The 18,988-nt window shown below is 38.1% G+C and overlaps 1 protein-coding gene across 1 annotated transcript in view; it reads left to right on the top strand.

Annotated features, from left to right (window-relative positions):
* nnt (nicotinamide nucleotide transhydrogenase) overlaps positions 1-18,988 on the top strand; it is a 90,308-nt gene that overhangs the window by 40,408 nt on the left and 30,912 nt on the right. The window contains exons 12-17 of the mRNA XM_022666533.2: positions 1,708-1,818; positions 5,717-5,862; positions 8,961-9,156; positions 9,724-9,957; positions 13,297-13,457; positions 17,759-17,938. Coding sequence (XP_022522254.1) covers positions 1,708-1,818; positions 5,717-5,862; positions 8,961-9,156; positions 9,724-9,957; positions 13,297-13,457; positions 17,759-17,938 — 1,028 coding nt within the window. The remainder of the gene's footprint in view (positions 1-1,707; positions 1,819-5,716; positions 5,863-8,960; positions 9,157-9,723; positions 9,958-13,296; positions 13,458-17,758; positions 17,939-18,988) is intronic.

Below are 18,988 nucleotides of genomic sequence, written 5' to 3'. Positions count from 1 at the left end.
CCCAATTATCACACTCTCTCGCTAACCATAATAAACACAGCTGGAAGAAGTACAGCTGCGCTGCCATGGCGAACAAAACTTTTTTTAATTCAAACAATTTGTTTTTTTTTCCCTCAGCATTTTATTTTTTACTCAGTAACGGGGAGTTTTCCTGTAGAGAAGTAAATTACTTGTCAAAATGTAAAAATGCCCAATTTTCAAAAATCTACTCAATTACAGTAACGTGAGTAAATGTAATTAGTTACTTTCCACCTCTGAATGTACTAAATACAGCTCAATTAGGGCTGGGTATTGTTTTAAAATTTGATACCCAAACAATACTTTGTTTTTTCCCCATACCTTTTTTTAAATTGGAACCAAAACGTACATAAAGCCATAATTTCTCTCACAAAATGAATGTATTTAACAGCCAATATGAGTAATCTCATTCTCATACTGTCGCCATGATAAACTCAATCTTTCTGGATCTTGTTGGAACAAACAAACAATGAGCGTTTTGTTTGTGGCGCTTTATTATGAACAAAAACAATAATTATTTCTCTCCTGAAAACTGTTTATTTGGGTAAGTAAGGCACTTCTGTTTATTTGCAGTAAGCATAGCTTTCCAGATTTCCACTAAGGCTGGGTGCAGCAGCATTAGCATTCGCAGCTAACCGCTAGCACTAGCCACTGCTAATACTGGTACAATGTCTAGTTGTGGTCGGTAGTATTAATGAATGCCATGTGAGCTGTTTTTTGTGAAAAAAAAAAAAAAGGTACTCCGGTGATCTGGTATAACACTGCTTTAGTCCGGTGGAGGAGTGGGAGGGAAGAAAAGATTGGATTTCGGCTCTTGCTTATGAATAATAATACATGCAAACATATCGCCTCTGATAAGCTAATAGGAAAACAGTTAGAAACGGTTGAAACGGAAAACAGTTAGAAACGTTGTAAAATAAAGACATTTTTACACTAATAACAGTCTTGGAATGTCATATGTTACTTTATAACATGTGTAATAATGCCCTGCTAAGTGCAGTTCAGCCTATACTGACCTAGAGTCTTATAGTCTCTGTAAAACCTCAAATTCACGGGAGATCCTATTTAAACCTATAGTTACTCACACACAGAGGTGGGAAGTCCAGGTCCAGAAAGTAACATTTTTACTTTTAACTAGTGTAAACAGAACTGTTCTAAACATACACCTACCTATCTCAATTGTTCTTGGCTGGTGGTGTTTTTCCTCCATAGACTAATTCTAACCATTTGTTTCTTAGCTCGGAATTACTGGGTAAAGTATATAAACACTGATGTGTTATTCGCACAAATAACACAGGAATGAACTGCATGCTGTTACTAGCGCTGTTAGCTCCTATCTGACGAGACGGCGTCACCGCCCGGATTCAGCTCTGTCTGTGTGGTCGCGAGCCGAGGTGGGCGGGGCCATGAATACTAATTCACGGGTTGATGTAGACACGATGCTTTTCCTGATCGACTTGTTTTTTTCCTGAATATTTTTTTTTTAGCTGCTGCAGACAATGGAGGTTGAGGAAGAGCTTTATAGTAGAAGGACATCTTTAAGAAATATAATTTTCTTAAAGGGTTTCTCAATTACTTAAGGAATAACTATGATGATTCTTTATTTAAGTTTAATTCACCTCTGTAACTGTTGTGTATGGTTCTGTATCCTGTTTTTGTTCTAAATTCTCTGATTTTGTCTGTCTGCAGGTCTGACTGCGGTTGGTGGGCTCTCTCTGATGGGAGGAGGGTACCTTCCCTCCAGCACCGCACAAACCCTGGCAGTCCTCGCTGCTTTCATCTCCTCCGTCAACATAGCAGGTGAGGAACTGAAGCGTGTTAGGAGGAGTCGAGGATGTGCTGGATCTCCTAACAGTGAATCCTGCTGTCTGTCCCTTAATAAAGCCTGGATATGCAGCTCTAACCCACACACTAGGGGCGTCACGATTCTCTAAATCCTCGATTCGATTTTATTTCCGATTTTAGCGTCACGATTCGATTCGATTTTCTTTTTTTCTTTTTTTTACAGCAGAGAGGTCTATGCCAGTTTTAGATTAGTCTATGGTCAGTCATTGGTTTGATTCATCAAATTTACAATATCTTATTTCAAAAGGTGGGCTTGATATAAGTGATGCAAAGTGATACAAGTGATCTGTAATACACCACATTAGGCACTAATGGTCAAATTTAAATATTTTATGTAAGATATTTAGGTAATGCCATCTAGTGCCTTTTTTTGGTAGCAGCAGGTGTGCACTATTAAAATAGCAATGTGCAACATAACAAAATAAATAATAAAAAAATACAGGAACAGTCATGTACAAAATAATAGAACAGTTAGAGCCTTAACAAACTGAACTCTATCCTACTATAACAGATAAACATGAAAAATAAGACTCCCTGAGAATGACACGTTTTTTTTTTTCTTTAATAAAGATATATTATTAACTTTATCTGAGAGAAAGATGCTCCTTAAGGTACCAAAACTGTTAACATATTTGAGGCTAGACAAAACAACTGTTATTTTTATATTTTAAAAATTTTCTTTAAGAAGATGAGAATGTTCACATTCTCTGGAGAAAGAGCTGCTCTTTGAGCAGTTTCGATAAAATATCGAAATCGTGACACCCTTACCACACACCAACACAATTCTACAGAAAATTATATTTAATCTATCGTTTAATCTGTTTCATATGAGTTTAAATGGATTAAATGTGGGAAATTGAGAAAACATTTTGTGAATTTGACAAGATATGAATTTAAATAACTGAAGTGTTTTTAATGCAACAGTTTCCAGTTATTGGAGTATATTTAATACTTAAAACCCAAGCCTTTTAAGGCCATTTTTAAAATATAAAGATATAAAAATATAAAAATGGAAAAGACTCTAGAGAGTAACTGTCTAACTGCCTGCTTTGTGAGAGACCGGATACCATGAGCTAAATTAATGTATAGCCAGGATTTTACCTAATGCTCACACCATAGGGTGACTTTCACCCTGCAGGTGGGATAAGCAGAAAATAAATGATTGTAAAAATTGAGTAAATGTAATTTAGTTCAGCCAGAACTTTCCTAAAGTATGATTTATATACAAATACAAAATGCTTAGAAGTGTAATGTAAAGTTTAGTTTTTGGGTAATATTTTAAACCTGTTTCTAACCTCTATCTAAACCTAAAAATGGAATAAATGTGAAAAAGGAGAATAATATGAAGATGATATTTAAAAAAGGATTTATTATTAAATAGGTTTATTATTTACTATAAAATTGTTTAATGTTTTAATTTTCTTAACTATTTGTAAGTTATTTTATTATTATTTCTATTAGTATCCTCTTTTAATGTCTAAATAAGTTTTTTTTTTTTTTTTTTTTTTTTGTAATGGTAGGTAGGTTTTCTTTACTTTTCGGGGTTTTTTTTTAAAGAAAGAAGAAATTATATATATATATATTTATTATTTTATATATATATATATATATATATATATATATATATATATATATATATATATATATATATATATATATATTTTTTTTTTTTATATATATTATTTATTTATTTATTTATGTATTTTTTTTGGGTAGAGCTCAATTATCTTACAGCTTAATGAGTATATGCTCATTATTTGGCCAAACTACATTTTAGGTTTTTTTAAATATATGAAAAGGTTACTTTATACACTTTATTATTCATTCATTTATTTATTATCTAGATTTTATAAAAGGTTTTAGCTAGATTTAAGTACTTTTATATCTAGTAGTTTGATTTTTATTCTGAGTATCGATTCGCCCCTGACGTCTGGTCCGGTCCAGCGGGCAGCAAGTGCCCGGTGCCCCCGGTGCGCCCTGCCCCCTGGCTGCCCCGAGCCGGGCGTTCGTGAGAAGAGCCGCCACTTCCTCGGCCCCTCCAGGTGGAAGAGTTTAGGCAGAGCTCACACCTGACGCAGGAAGCGTCCAGGCAGCAGCGCTTCAAAGAGCCCCGGCCGCGTCATAAATCAGCCGAGCCCCGCTCTGCTCGAAACCAGCCATTCATTAAAACAGAAACGGAGCGAAAAACCCTTTCAAATGCCATCCTGAAGCCAACATACCTTCAGTCCCTCTGCAGCCCGCCTTTAACCGAGCGCCCGGGCGCGGGGTGAGGACCGCGACCCGCGTCCCGGAGCCTGCCGGTGATTTAAAGGCATGTTACTGGACATTTCCCTGCATATTTTATCATCCTCAGCCATAACAACTTATTACTCTGTCTGATCTCCGGTCTGTTTGTGTTCCAGCTCACATAAAGTGTCTGAATTTCTGTATTTATTTTCTCTGAAGGCAGGTGTTTAATTTCAGTTTAAGGGCATTCTTTCTTTCCATAGCTCACACAATGTTTCGTTCCACGGTCGAACCCACAAGCCATAAACCAGCAGAAGCAGAAATATGAAGATTTTTCTCTCCCCCTTTTCCTCATGACTCCTCTCCTAAAATCCTAAACTCTTTTATTGTTACAAGTGCTCACAGGGGAAAAACTAACAATGCCCTCTCCAGCTCACGCTTATTAAAAGACTGGGAATTTATGGAGCACTTGTTCCTTTAATGGAGGGCATGAAGATCTAAAAAAAAAAAAAAAAAAGCAAATATCCTGCAGAGACTGCACAGAGCTTTTTCCGTGCTCTTATATTACTTATGTAAAGTTGGTGGCACATGCTTTTTTTAAATAATGCTAATTTACCGATGCTACCGATTACTAAAATAAACAGATCAAGCATAACAAGGTACAAGTGCGTCTTTAAAAAAAAATTAGAAGAATATTATTGAGAAATCAGTTTATTTCAGTAAATCAGTTTAAAATGTGAAACTCAAATATATTATATAGATGTATTACAGTGATCTATTTTAAGGGTTTCTTTTAATTTCTTTTATTGTTGATGACTGATTATGGCTCACAGCCAATGAAAAACCCCAACATCATTGTCTCAGAAAATGTGTCTTTTGGCAGTGTGGGCGGTGTGCTGGAAAGTCCTGCTGGAAAATGAAATCCGCATCTCCTATAAAACCATCAAGCAGCTTGGACTGTGTGTCTCTCCACTCTTCCTCCAGACTCTGCTTCTTTGATTTCCTTTAAATAAAATGTAACATTTACTGATGATCAGTGATGGTTTGGAGAGTCATGTCTGTCATCTGCTGGTGTTGATCCACTGTGTTTTATTATCAAGTCTAAAGTCAGTGCAGTTTTGTTTTCCCACAAAATCTTACAGCACTTCATATCTTACAGCTTCCCTCTGCTACTGACAACTTTTATGGAGATGCAGATTTCATTTTCCAGCAGGATTTGGCACACTGCCCACACTGATAAAAGTACCAACTGTTCTTATATAGTATTAAATATTTTGAGATGCACCTGTATAAGCTCAGTTTAGCTAAATAATAAAGTAAAATGAGTGTAGGAACTTATGTAGGTAGTGGTCATTATGTTATGTTATGCTATATCTATGTTTGTACTCGTAATGACTGTAATACCCTCTAAACCCTGACCTTCAGAAAGTCTTTGAAAATGAGATTCACCCGTGGATTGAGAAGGTCGTGTGTAATGAAGAGCAGCAGAGGAGTGAGTGAGCGCTGAGTCGTAGCGTGAGTCAGCTGCTGGGTGAAGCGTTTACAGCGTAACGTTAATGAGTGTGTTCTGCGTTCGTAATCTGTAATTGATTTAATGTTGTGGTTGTTTGTGTGTTCCCACACTCAGGTGGTTTCCTCGTCACTCAGCGGATGTTGGATATGTTCAAGCGGCCCACAGATCCCCCAGAGTATAACTACCTGTACCTCCTCCCGGCCGGAGCGTTTGTGGGAGGTTATGGAGTGGCGCTGCAGAGTGGATATGACGTTGAACAGGTTGGAACGGTTACAGAACCCTGAGTTTTGCTTAGCTTTTGTTTTGTATATAAAACAATGTCGGTTTCTTATTATTTCTTTGTTTTTCGTCTCTGAAATGTTTCAGATCATCAAAATAATTTAATTTAAGTAGTCAAAGAAACACAAGTAAACACATAATGCATTTTAGAAAAAAAACAAATCTACTCTATTTTTCACACTTAGAAATTAAAATATCATTTAAAAGTCACTTTATTTTAGTAATTCAGTTCAAAATGTGAAATTCGTATATTATATAGATGTATTACCATTTTCACACTAAAAGGCGCACCGGATTATAAACTTCTAATTCAGCAGGTCTTGCTGCTGGGTGGTTGTGGGGGGTAGCTAACTAAGTAAGTAAAGCTAAGCTTAGTAAACAAAACTGTGATAAAACAAAAGAAGACTTTCTTTTATAGTCAAACGAGTGCTGGATGTTGATCTTCACAGATTCCTCTAGCACTAAAGCTAGAGCATTAGCATTAGCTACTTTAGCGCTAGAGATATAATTCACGGTTAGCAGCTAATGCTAATTCTGCTCCGCCAGTGCTACCTGGTGTAAGCAGCAGGCTACAGGCTGATAATAATCACCTCTGAAAAGGGAAAATAGAATAATAGCATGGCTAATGCTAATACTGCTCCAGTCTTAATACCTGACTGGTAGAATTCATACATAGAGAGCACCAGATTTTAAGGAGCTCTGATTATTTTTGGGAAAATTAAATGATTTTAACTGTGCCTTATAGTGACCGAAATACGGTACATGGCCCTGTGTATAAAAGTGTTTCTTTTTCGTGCTTCCCTCTGCTGACAACTGTTATGGAGATGCAGATTTCATTTTCCAGCAGGACTTGGCACACTGCCCATACTGACAAATGTACCAATTGGTCGTATATAATGTTATGATTTTCTGAGACACTGATTTTTTTAGGGGGGATTTCATTGGCTTAAAATCACTTAAGATCACTCTGTGTGTAATACGTATGTATAATATACGAGTTTCACGTTTTGAACTGAACTACTGAAATAAAGTAACTTTTCAATGATAATCTATTATATACACTGTGTTCCAAATTATTATGCAAATAATATTTTCTCAGATTTTCCAAAATTACCTATATGAATTGCAGTTATTGTAATTTTCCAGTCATCAACTATTATAGTACAATTGAAAGATTTTTGAACAAACTGCCAATGATAACAGTATAATAAAAAAAAATAATACACTCAAAATGCACTCAAAATGCATGTTCCAAATTATTATGCACAGCAGAGTTTTCAACCTTTTCATTTTTATGAAGAACAAAAAAATGGTCATTTGTGAAATTATAAGCATTAGCAAGTTATTACAAACTGAAATCAAACAGTTTTCCAGTCAAAACTTTATTCTAGGTGATGTTACATTTGCACATAGGACCCCTTGTTCGAAAGGATCTTCTGAACTTTCTAGTTCATTGAATTTGTCAGGTTTTGGATGGTATCTGCTTCAATTGTCTTGCATGAGGACAGAATACCCTCCCAGAGCTGTTGCTTACATGTGAACTGCCTCACGCCATCCTAGACACTCCTTTTGATGATGCTCCAGAGGTTCTCAATGGGGTTGTGGTCAGGGGAGCATGGGGGCCACACCATAAGTTTGTCCCCTTTTATGCCTATAGCAGCCAGAGATGCAGATGTGTTCTTTGCAGCATGAGACGGTGCATTATCATGCATGAAAATGATCTTGCTGTGGAATGCACGGTTCTTCTTCTTGAACCATGACAGGAAGTGCTGTTTGAGAAACTCCACAAACATTATGGAGGTCATCTTTACCCCTTCAGGGATCCTAAAGGGCCCGACAATCTCTCTCCCCATGATTCCAGCCCAAAACATTACTCCACCTCCTCCGTAGCCTTGTTTGCATGGGGTGTCCATCAACCAGCCATCCACCACTCCATCCATCAGGATCATCGATTGTTGCACGGCACTCAACGGTGAACAAAACAGTTTTGAAGTCAGTCTTCATGTATTGTTTGGCCCACTGGAGCTGTTTCTGCTTGTGTGCAGTGGATAGAGGAGGTCGACAGGATGGCTTATGCACAGCTGCAAACCTCTGAAGGACCCTGCATCTTGTTGTTCGGGGGATGTTGGAGGCACCAGCAGCTTCAAAAACCTGTCTGCTGCTATGACAAGGCATTTTTGCAGCTGCTCTTTTAACCTGTTGTAATTGCCTGTTGGAAAGAGTCCTCAATTTTTCCTTATCAGCACGTACACGTGTGTGCTCTGAGTCAGCTACATACTTCTGGATTGTGCGATGATCATGATGAAGTGTCTTGGCAATGTTGATTGTAGTCATGCCTTGACAAAAACACTCCACAATTTGTTGCTTCTCAGCAGCCGACACATCCTTTTTCTTTTCCATTTTGGCTTAAAATGTAGGCTGCTTAATAATGTGGGACAGCCTTCTTAAGTAGTCTTGCTTTTAATTGGACACGCCTGCCAAACTTATTAGCACAGGTGTCTGCAATTGCTTTCAGTGATATAAAGAGCCCTGACACACATCACCATCAATGAGTTTAACTGACAAACAAAAAAAATCTTATTTTATCACTCCTAAACACTTTTTGCATAATAATTTGGAACACAGTGTATATATATATATAATATATAAATATAATATATGTATATATTTTTTTATATATTTTTTTAAAGATGCGCTAGTGTCTGTATATCGTCGCTGTCCAATGAAAAACACTTATCTCCAAAACAGCAACTTTACAAGAGAGAGAAAAAAACCTTGTAAACTTTCAATGGAAGTGAATGTAATTTCAGAGTTTATTCCGGTTTATTAAAAAGTTTATTTCAGGTCATTTTGAAGAGTTTTTATTGGTCCGTTCATCATGAAATTTTGGCACAGTGTAAGGGACAGTTTGTCTGTTCAAATTATGTAGTTGTTTTTCATTGGACAGCGATGATAATACAGTATATATGTTTCTGTTGAAAAGCGTGTCCCTCGTGTTTTTATATGTGGGTTATTTATTTCTGTAATCCAGGTGTTTGAGTCTATCCATTTCCTTTTTTTCCCCTTTGTGCTCGTGCAGATGATGTACCTGGGCTCAGGCATGTGCTGTGTTGGAGCTCTGGGTGGCCTGTCGAACCAGTCCACCGCTCGCCTGGGGAACGCTCTGGGTATGATCGGTGTGGCAGGTGGCATCGCCGCCACTTTCGGGGTCCTGAAGCCCACTCCCGAGCTTCTGGGCCAGATGACTGCCGCCATGGCAGTGGGTGGCACCGCCGGTGAGTGGAGCTGTGCTAGTTTGAGTGTGTGTGTGTGTGTGTGTTTGTGAGCATGCATCTGCCTGTTTCTACAGTAGTGTGTCATTCTTTGAAGTCTCCGAACTCCACTTTTAAACCCCCCACCACCACCACAAGTGTGTTTGTGGGTAAGCGGGAACAAGCCGGTGAGTCAGTGGCCGGCCTGCGAGCCCAGGTAATGGTGATGGGGTCGTGAGTCACGCAGCACGAGACCGCTCTTTGTAGGCAGTCGTGTCTAATCTAAATTGCTAATTATTCCTGGAAACCTGCTGGAACCGAGTTTAAACCGTCCTGAGCAGCTCCAGCCCAGACCAAAGCCTGCTCGATTCCAGATGCTAATTTAAACCCTCAGGTTCCAGCCGGCCTCAAACAAGCCCCCTTACAAACACTTGTGCTGTGTACACACACACTAACAAACACACACACGGCGTCCTCCCTCACCTCTGATCTACGCAGAAATCAACATGCACACATGCACCCTGCTGTTGCTGCCTCTGATGTGACCCATTTCCCAGCAGGGCTAATTCTCCCGTGTTGTCTCCTCTACAGGTCTAGCCATCGCCAAGAAGATCCAGATTTCAGACCTGCCGCAGCTGGTGGCCGCTTTCCACAGCTTGGTCGGTCTGGCCGCCGTGCTCACCTGCGTGGCCGAGTACATGGTGGAGTACCCCCACTTCGCCACGGACCCCGCGGCCAACCTCACCAAGATCGTGGCCTACCTGGGAACCTACATCGGTGGCGTCACCTTCAGCGGATCTCTGGTTGCTTACGGCAAACTTCAAGGTGCCAACGATGGGTCATGCTCTAGGGATTAATTTTGGGGTTCTGTGAACTTGATTCAGTACTGATTCAATACATCGTATCTGCGGAACTTAGTATTAAAAAGTATTAAAGGGCAAATATGGTACTTTTTTAAACAAGTTGGGTAAAAAAATTGGTTTATGGTCTATACAAAACATAAAGTTCACGAAGTTCAAAAGCACAAAATCAATCTCGCAGAAAAATAAGGAGATATGAGCCGTTTAAGGGCTCTGACACTTTTATGCTAATAAGCTCTTGCTGGCCACACAACATGTTTATGGTGTTAGCTTGTTCAGCCTTATTTATTAGCTTCAGCTTTTAATGTGAAAATGTTTTTTTACTCATATATTTCACTCATATCTTCAGATACCCTGCTATTCGTGAACTTGATTCGGTAATGATTTAATACATCGTATCTGCGGAGCTTTTACAACGTATTAAAGGGGGACAAATGGTACCTTTTTTTTTTTTAGGTAAATTGGTTTATGGTCTGTACAAAGCATGTTTGTGAAGTTTAAAAGCACAAAGCACACCATGCGATGAGGCTGGTGCAGTATTGGCATTAGCTGCTAACCTTGCTAAGCGCTAAATGAGTATATCGGACTGTAATCTGCGTGTTCACGGTGTTAAAACAAGCTACGTGGGACGAACTGCTAGCTAATATCGCCCTGCCTTACTGGAACACTCAGGGTTCCTCAGTGTAGCGCTTTTAGGCGGCATTTACTAGCGGCTAGCACTAGCGTTTAGCCACTAATGCTATTGCTAATGCTGCTGCACCCAGCCTTAGTGAAAATATGAACATCTAAGCTTCCTTAGAAGAGCTTTTCTCACCCAAATAAACAGTTTTCAGGAGATAAATCTGTGTAGATTAACATCCAGCACTCGTTTAACTTTAATACAACTAAAACATTTTCGTTTAGTGTCGCGCAATGCGACCTATGTATGAAAATAGACCAAAAAATTATATATAATACATTAAGAACTAAATTTAACATAGCTTATTAATCTAAAATCTTTAATCTAATATGTTTAATATCGAAATTAGCATGGGATTGTTGTCCATATCTCACAGGGGTGGGTTTTGCAGGTACTGATCCTGTTAGTACTGATTTAGTTTATTGAATCAGGGTTCAAATCCAGCTACATTCCTCAATTTCCTTCTTCAGATCATTACATGGGCTCCATATCCACGTCTGGCACGGGTAAACTCCGAGCCCTGAAACACACCTTAGCTTCAAATCTCTGCTGCCAGTAAAAGCAGAAGTATTTACCAGTCCATTTATGCTCGTTTTTCCCCCCTCTCTCATCGGCGGATATTTTGGGCCCGGGCTCAGGGTGGTGCGGGTGTAGTCTGGGGCCGTGGAGCTGGTGGTTCTGTCTGTGTTTGTTGACGGGCTGGCCCAGCAGTGCCACACATGCCCTGTGTTTAAAGCTTGGCCAGGCGGAACCTCTCAGAATTTGGCACTAATTAGTCCCCTCCGCCCCCCCAGTCATTTTCCACTTGTTCCCCAAAGCTGGAACACATTATCTCCAGGAGCTTTCCCACTCCTCCACCAGCGCTCTGGAACCTGGAGGCCTGTGCTGATGCAGAAGATTACAGCTCCCACTTTTTATGCCTGTGTGCATGTCTCAGACATCAAGAGCTCAGGCTCTGACTGAACAGAGGAGAGCTGAGTGGAGGTGGGAATCGCAGGGCGTCTCACGATACGATATTAATAAACACAGCGTGGAAAATAAAGAAGGAAGGAAATTTGTTTTTGGTAGATTTGGTATTTCGTTGGCAGCTGGAAAACCGGTTAATTTCTCTTTGAAATCGAGCCACACTGGGGAGATCATAGTGATGCTGGTTCGAATCACGTTCATGCAGCTTGCCATCAGCTGCCAGAGCCCTGAGAGAGCACAATTAGTCTTGCTCTCTCCCCTTATCACTCCTAGGGGGATGTCACTCAGCACAAGGCATCTGTGATGGGGCTGCAAGGATTAGTTAATTTAATCGTTACTTACTTTGCTCGCTTCTTCTTTCCTTCCTTCTTTCACTCCTTATTTCGCTCCTTCCTTCCTTTACTCCTTCCTCATATCGCTCCTTTCTTCCTCGACTCCTTATTTCACTCCTTTCTTCCTTTGCACCTTCCTTCCTTTCTTATTTTGCTCCTTCTTCCCTTTACTCCTTCCTTATTTTGCTCCTTTCTTCCTTGACTTCTGATTTTTCTTTCCTTCCTTTTTTCACTTCTTATTTGGCGCCTTTCTTCACTCCTCATTTTACTCCTTCACTCCTTCCTTTGTTCGTTCCTTCCTTCATTCCTTATTTCATACCTTCCTTCCTTCACTTCTAATTTCGTTCCTTCTTTCCTTGACTCCTTATTTTTCTCCTTCCCTCCCTCCTTCCTTCGCTCCTTATTTCGATCCTTCTTTCCTTTACTCCTTCCTTATTTTGCTCCTTTCCTCCTTCATTCCTTATCTTTTTCCTTCCTTCCTTCACTCCTTCCTTTGCTCCTCCTTTCCTTTACACCCTATTTTGCTCCTTCCTTTCTTCCTTCACTCCTTCCTTCCTTCACTACTTCCTTTGCTCCTTCCTTATTTCATACCTTCCTTCCTTCACTTCTAATTTTGCTCCTTCCTTCACTCCTTCCTTTGCTCCTTCCTTATTTCATACCTTCCTTCCTTTCCTCCTTATTTTGCTCCTTCCTTCCTTTCTTTGCTCTTTCCTTCGCTCCTTCCTTCACTCATTCCTTCACTCCTTATTTCGATCCTTCCTTCCTTCACTGTTTCCTTCCTTCACTCCTTCCTTCCTTCACTGTTTCCTTCCTTCACTCCTTCCTTCCTTCGCTCCTTCCTTGCTTCCTTCGTAAATATTGATTTACAACTAAAATATCAATATTTGATTCCTCATACGATACAGTTGAAAGGATGCCATATATCACAATATAGCTGTATCGTCCCACCCCTTATTCCCTGAGCGTTCGGTATCTGAGACGATACTCTGGACCCCCAACCAGATACAGATGACGTGTTGAAGCCTTGCTGCTAAAGGTTAAGCCTGTTAGATGTTGAGCTGATAGAAGTGGGGCATGAGGGATGATTTGTTTTATAAGCATGCAGAGCGATAGAATATTAGGACTCGGACAGGAAACACATGAATGTATTGTAGAGGAAACATTCAGGCGTCGTCTTCCTGTTTCCCAATCGCCTTCCACCAGTCATGCTGAGGAATACCCACCAAGCTGTTTCAGGTTAAATTCCTGCATTAAATCTCTCTTTATCTCTAAAGCTCCATCTCTCTCTCTCTCTCTCTCTCTCTCTCTCTCTCTTCACTGCCTGCAGGTCTCCTGAACTCTGCCCCCCTCATGCTCCCTGGACGCCACGTTTTGAACGCCAGTCTCATGGCTGCCAGCGTTGGGGGCATCATCCCTTACATGATGGACCCGAGCTACACCACGGGCATCACCTGCCTCGGCTCTGTTTCTGCACTGTCTGCTGTCATGGTGAGAGACTGAATACTGAAAAACTGTTTAAATACACCATGTTTTAATATTAATAATAACATTTATTTACATAGCACCTTTTACTTACATTAAAATGCAGCTTAAAGTCCTGTACATAGAAACAGGTGAATAGAACACCAGTAAAATTATATATAATAAAAAAGAAAATTAAATAATTTAAGATCATTAAGCTATATTAAGTAATTTGACATTTAACATAAGACAATATAAAATTATATAATAAAATAATAGAAAATAAAATGTTCTATTGAAGTATAGCAATTTAATAACTGCGAAGCGTGCACATAAAAAAAAAATAAGATAAGATAAGATAAGGTATCTTTCATAAGGTAAGATCATAAAAGGTATTAGCTATAAAATTTGCTTAATAAAAATTATACCAGTAAAAAGTTAGACAAGATATAAAATAAGCATTTAAGATTATTATGGAAATAAGATAAAATAAAACATAAAAGGTTTAATAAAAAGATTATAAAAGTTTTTAGCTAAAAAAAAAAAAAAAACTAAAATAAGAATTTGAATAGAATTTGAGATTTAAAATATAAAAAAAAACAAATCAGTTGTTACATTAGTTTATTAGTTAATTATTTGATGTTTAGGTAGTTAATCCCTCAGTACATTCATGAATTATTTCTTACACTGTATTTAAAATCCAAAAACGAACAAAATACAGAAGAATTAATATTTAATAAATGCTGAATTTCTTTTTTAACAAAATAAATGCAGCAGAATATCAAGAGTGAAAAATAGCATCGCTCACTGAAGGGGTTGCTATATTTTATTCTTACGTTACTTTTTTTTAAAATACAAAATCAGAGTCTTTTATAAGTTACTGTTTGAAAAATATCCAGTTGTTTTATGATTATTTCTTTTATATTTATCATTGTTTGTTTTTGTTTTACTGAATTCAAATTTATGCTAAATAAAAATATTACATTTGCTGGTCGTATTTTAGCTTGATTAGACCAGTCATTGATATCGAACAAAATTTGAGGCTACATGCAAAAATTACCCTTAACATGTAATTTTGCCTAATTTCGGACAATTCGATTCAATTAAACGCTTTTTAGATTTTTAGAATAATTATAGATGTAGATTAATATCTGAAACTCATTTCTTATTTTTTTATTATGATTTGTGTACTTTATTATAAAATACTTTATAATAATACATTCGTTTTTAAAAAAATAAAAATGTAAATACATGTTCCAACTTTTTTTTTATCTTTATCTTTCACTACTTTATTACTTTTAAAAGACCAACATACAAAACATATATAGTTTTACATCACATTGAAACACAACATTGCACATTAGGTTTAGTTTTTGCAGTGGGTGGTTGGTAATATGAATCATCTTCATATTATATGTTGATTACACCGATTAAGGCAAGCAGAAGAAGTTTCATACTGAAAAAATACTAGTTTTCCTAGATTTTCAAACTTTAGAAAAGGTCAATTTGACCCAGAACATAACAGGAGGGTTAAGAGGCGAGGCCCAATATTTCTGTCCCTATAGTTTTACTATAGGATTATTTAATAGTCTGTTCTGCTCTTAAAGACAGATATTATTATAATTTATTATAATTTTATACATGTATTATTATAATTTTACCTCAGCAGTGTAAGTTTAGAGACTCATTGACCTCAGCAGTGCTATCCTAATTATAAATGTACTTTAGCAGTGCTACTTAAGTCTAATTTTGAAAACATGCTAAGACTAAGCTAGCTAGCTACCTCAGCTAGCCAATGCTACTATCCTAGCCTTGTAAAGCTTTTTATCTTTCTACGGAGTATACAGACAGTTTCTGTATAGTTTTGTGAAGTTTTTTTTGTGGTGAAGTGCAGTAAGGAATTTCTCATTTAGTTTATGCGAGTACAGCGTAAAAATGAACTTAAACCTGCCGTATGGCAGCTGCCGACCCGCTACTGTATCTACTGAAATAATACATATGACTTATAAATGTACCTTAGTAAGGCTATTTTAGCCATGAATTAACCTCCGCAGTGCTATCCTAATTATAAATGTACTTCAGCAAGGCAATTTTTGTCATAAATTTACCTCTGCAGTAATATTATCAATTTGACCTCAGCAGGCCTATGTTAGCCATGAATTTACCTCAGCGGGGAAAGTTTAGTTTTAAACGTACCTCAGCAGTGCTACTGAAGTCTCAATTCACTGAAATTTACACAGAAAAAGCAGGTGGTTTTGTTCGAGTTTTTGTGGTTATATGGAATAAGGAATTTCTTATTTAGTTTATGCGAGTACAGCGTAAAAATGAACTTAAACCTGCCGTATGGCAGCTGCCGACTCGCTGCTGTTTCTGCTGAAGCAATATATGACTTTTAAATATACATCAGCAGGACTATTTTAGCCATGAATTTACCTCAGCGGGGAAATTTTTGTTTTAATTGCACGTAAGCAGTGCTACTCAATTACTTAATAGTCTGTTCTGCTCTTAAAGTCAGATATTAAGGGACTTGTATTGAGTTCAGAGTGATGCTGATGCTGATCTCAGGAAGCCTTGCTCTTTATTATTATTTTATTGGTTTTGGAATCCACTGGATCTCTCTGTGATATGATGATGATGCTGCTTTAGGGTAAAGTAAAATAATGAAATTTGGAGGCCGGGCTGGGAGAGACGCTCTGTTTACGCTTCAGTAAGAGTTTGCTTCTCTGTATTTCTGGCCATTTGTCAATAATCAGGAAACTGTCACAGTTTTATACACCGTCTTCTGACCTGTCATCACCGTGAAGGTAAACACCTGAGACTCCAGAGAGAGTGCAGGCTGGACGTGCTGATTGGACGGTGTTTAAATCCACAGCTCTTCTGCTTATTAAGGCCTGGTTTGGAGCTGATGTCTGGTAGCTGGCTTTGTTTAAGTCTGTTCCCTCGGGCTCTGCGTACTGTAGGATAATACTGCGATGATATCATAGAAAAGTCTGAAATGAATACTTGGTGTTTTGACAAACATCTCATTCTTTAAGTGAGGCCCTCTGCAACCAGATCTGCATCAAATGTGCTGCTCTGCCGTGTAATAGATCCTGTTTCTTATTTACCAGCCCAGTTTTTTCTGTCTCTTTTATGTAGGTTTAAAAATTGTGGTATTTTATCACTTTTTGGCCAATAAATATGAGATTCTATCAGCATACTGTGTGCATGTTAGTTATAGCGCTGTCGGTTTTGCCCAAAACCAAACTAAATTAAACATTTCTTCGCAGTTTTTCATTTATTTCACGTCTTTTTTCACAACTGAATACATTTAATAGCTTTAATTAATTTATATCTTGCTTTTCAAGCCAAGTTAATTTACCTCAGCAGTGCTACTATTCATGAATTTTATGGTGCAGTGCTTCTTTAGTCCTCGTACCGCAGCAATGACATTTTAGTCAACTGTTCACCTTAGGTTAGAGTTCTATTTTACTCTCAGATTTACCTCAGCGGTCCTATTTTAATGATAAATTTACCTCATTAGCTCTATTTCAGTCATGGATTTACCTCAGCAGTGCAAGTTTAGTCAAAATGTACCTCAACAGGTTTGTTTTAATTATAAATGTACTTCAGCAAAGCTATTTTTGTCACATTTTTTCTCAGCAGGGCTATTTTTGTTGTGAATCCACCTCAGCAGTGCAGTATTTTAATGATAAATTAACCTCATTATTTAATTTTTAGCCATGAATTTACCTCAGCAGGGAAATTTTCATTTTAATTGTATCTCAGTAGTGCTACTCAAGTCTCAATTCACTGAAATGTACACAGAAAAAGCTGTGATTTTTTTTTCTGTATAGTATCTGTAGAGTTTTTTATGGTGATATGGAATAAGGAATTTATCTCATTTAGTTTATGCGAGTAGTTTTTTTTAGTTAACGTAAAAAATAATTTAAACAGGCTGTTTGTCAGCTGCTGACTCGCTGCTGTATCTACTGAAACAATATATGACTTATAAATGTACCTCAGTAGAGCTATTTTAGCTATGAATTTACCTCAGCAGGGAAAGTTTAGTTTTAAATGTACATCATGATATGGAATAAGGAATTTATCTCACTTAGTTTATGCGAGTAGAGCGTAAAAATGAACTTAAACCTGCCGTATTTCAGTTGCCGACCCGCTGCTGTATCTACTGTAACAATATATGACTTGTATATAAATTAACTAGTTATTTTTGGTATAAAAGGCATTTGATTATGTATTCTGCCAAATGTCAATTGTAATTTTCTGCCGAATCATTTATTTTGGCTAATAATCCCTACTCGTAATGTTTCCCGATCTCCGTGTTTTAGGGCGTGACCCTGACGGCGGCGATCGGTGGTGCGGACATGCCGGTGGTGATCACCGTGCTGAACAGCTACTCCGGCTGGGCTCTGTGCGCCGAGGGCTTCCTGCTCAACAACAACCTGCTGACCATTGTGGGGGCCCTCATCGGCTCGTCCGGGGCCATCCTCTCCTACATCATGTGTGTGGTAAGGGCCCGGCCGCCTCCTCTCTCGGTGTGGGTTACAGTCAGTCATCTCCAGCGTTACCGTACACCTTAAACTGAAGCGGCGGGGAAATGACTGGGTGTCTTTATACCGTGGCACTGACTCTGACCCCGGGGCTCTAACTCTTACCTCATCCTTTTATTCTGCTCCTCTCTACCTGTGTGCAGTAGTGTTTTCCCACCCCACCAAATACCACCTCCCTTTCACTGATCCTTATTATTCTCATATTGTGTGTGAGGGTGTGAGCATATACACAGCTCTGGGGAAAAAAAAATAAGAGAGCACTTAAAAAAATAATTAATTTCTTTGATTTTACCCATTTAAAATCCTCTCGAATATAATCAAGAGAAAAGCAAGAAGAAGGATGATCACAAGCCATCAAACCACCAAACTGAACTGCTTGAATTTCTGCAGCAGGAGTAAAGCAGCATAAAGTTATCCAAAAGCAGTGTGTAAGACTGGTGGAGGAGAACATGATGCCAAGATGCATGAAAAAAACTGTGATTAAAAACCATCAGGGTTATTCCACCAAATATTGATTATTTCTGAACTCTTAAAACTTTATGAATATGAACTGTATCTTTTGTGTTATTTCAGTCATATTATTCTCATTTTCTGTAAATAAATGCTCTAAATGAGAATATTTTTATTTGGAATTTGGGAGAAATGTTGTCTGTAGTTTATAGAATAAAACAACAATGTTCATTTTACTCAAACATAAACCTATAAATAGCAAAATCAGAGAAACTGATTCAGAAACTGAAGTGCTTTTTATTTTTATTTTTCCAGAGCTGTATTTGTGTGTGTGTTTGGGGTGCTCGTAATCAAGCTGCTGCACTTCAAATCTGTTGTTAATACAGTATGTGCAAAAGTATTGACACCTACCTGTCCTTTCAAATGTAGTATTATTAGGTATTATAAGGTAGAGCTGGGTTTCGCCACTGATTTCCCAATTCAAATCTGATTCACGAGGTCCCAATTTGATTCAGTATTAGGTTTGATTTGATGTTGATTATTTTAGCAATATTCAAT

Source organism: Astyanax mexicanus, chromosome 17 (assembly GCF_023375975.1).
Source record: "Astyanax mexicanus isolate ESR-SI-001 chromosome 17, AstMex3_surface, whole genome shotgun sequence".
Classification (NCBI taxonomy): domain Eukaryota; kingdom Metazoa; phylum Chordata; class Actinopteri; order Characiformes; family Acestrorhamphidae; genus Astyanax; species Astyanax mexicanus.
Note: the sequence above shows the minus strand (reverse complement) of the source record. Positions and strands in the feature narration are given on the sequence as shown.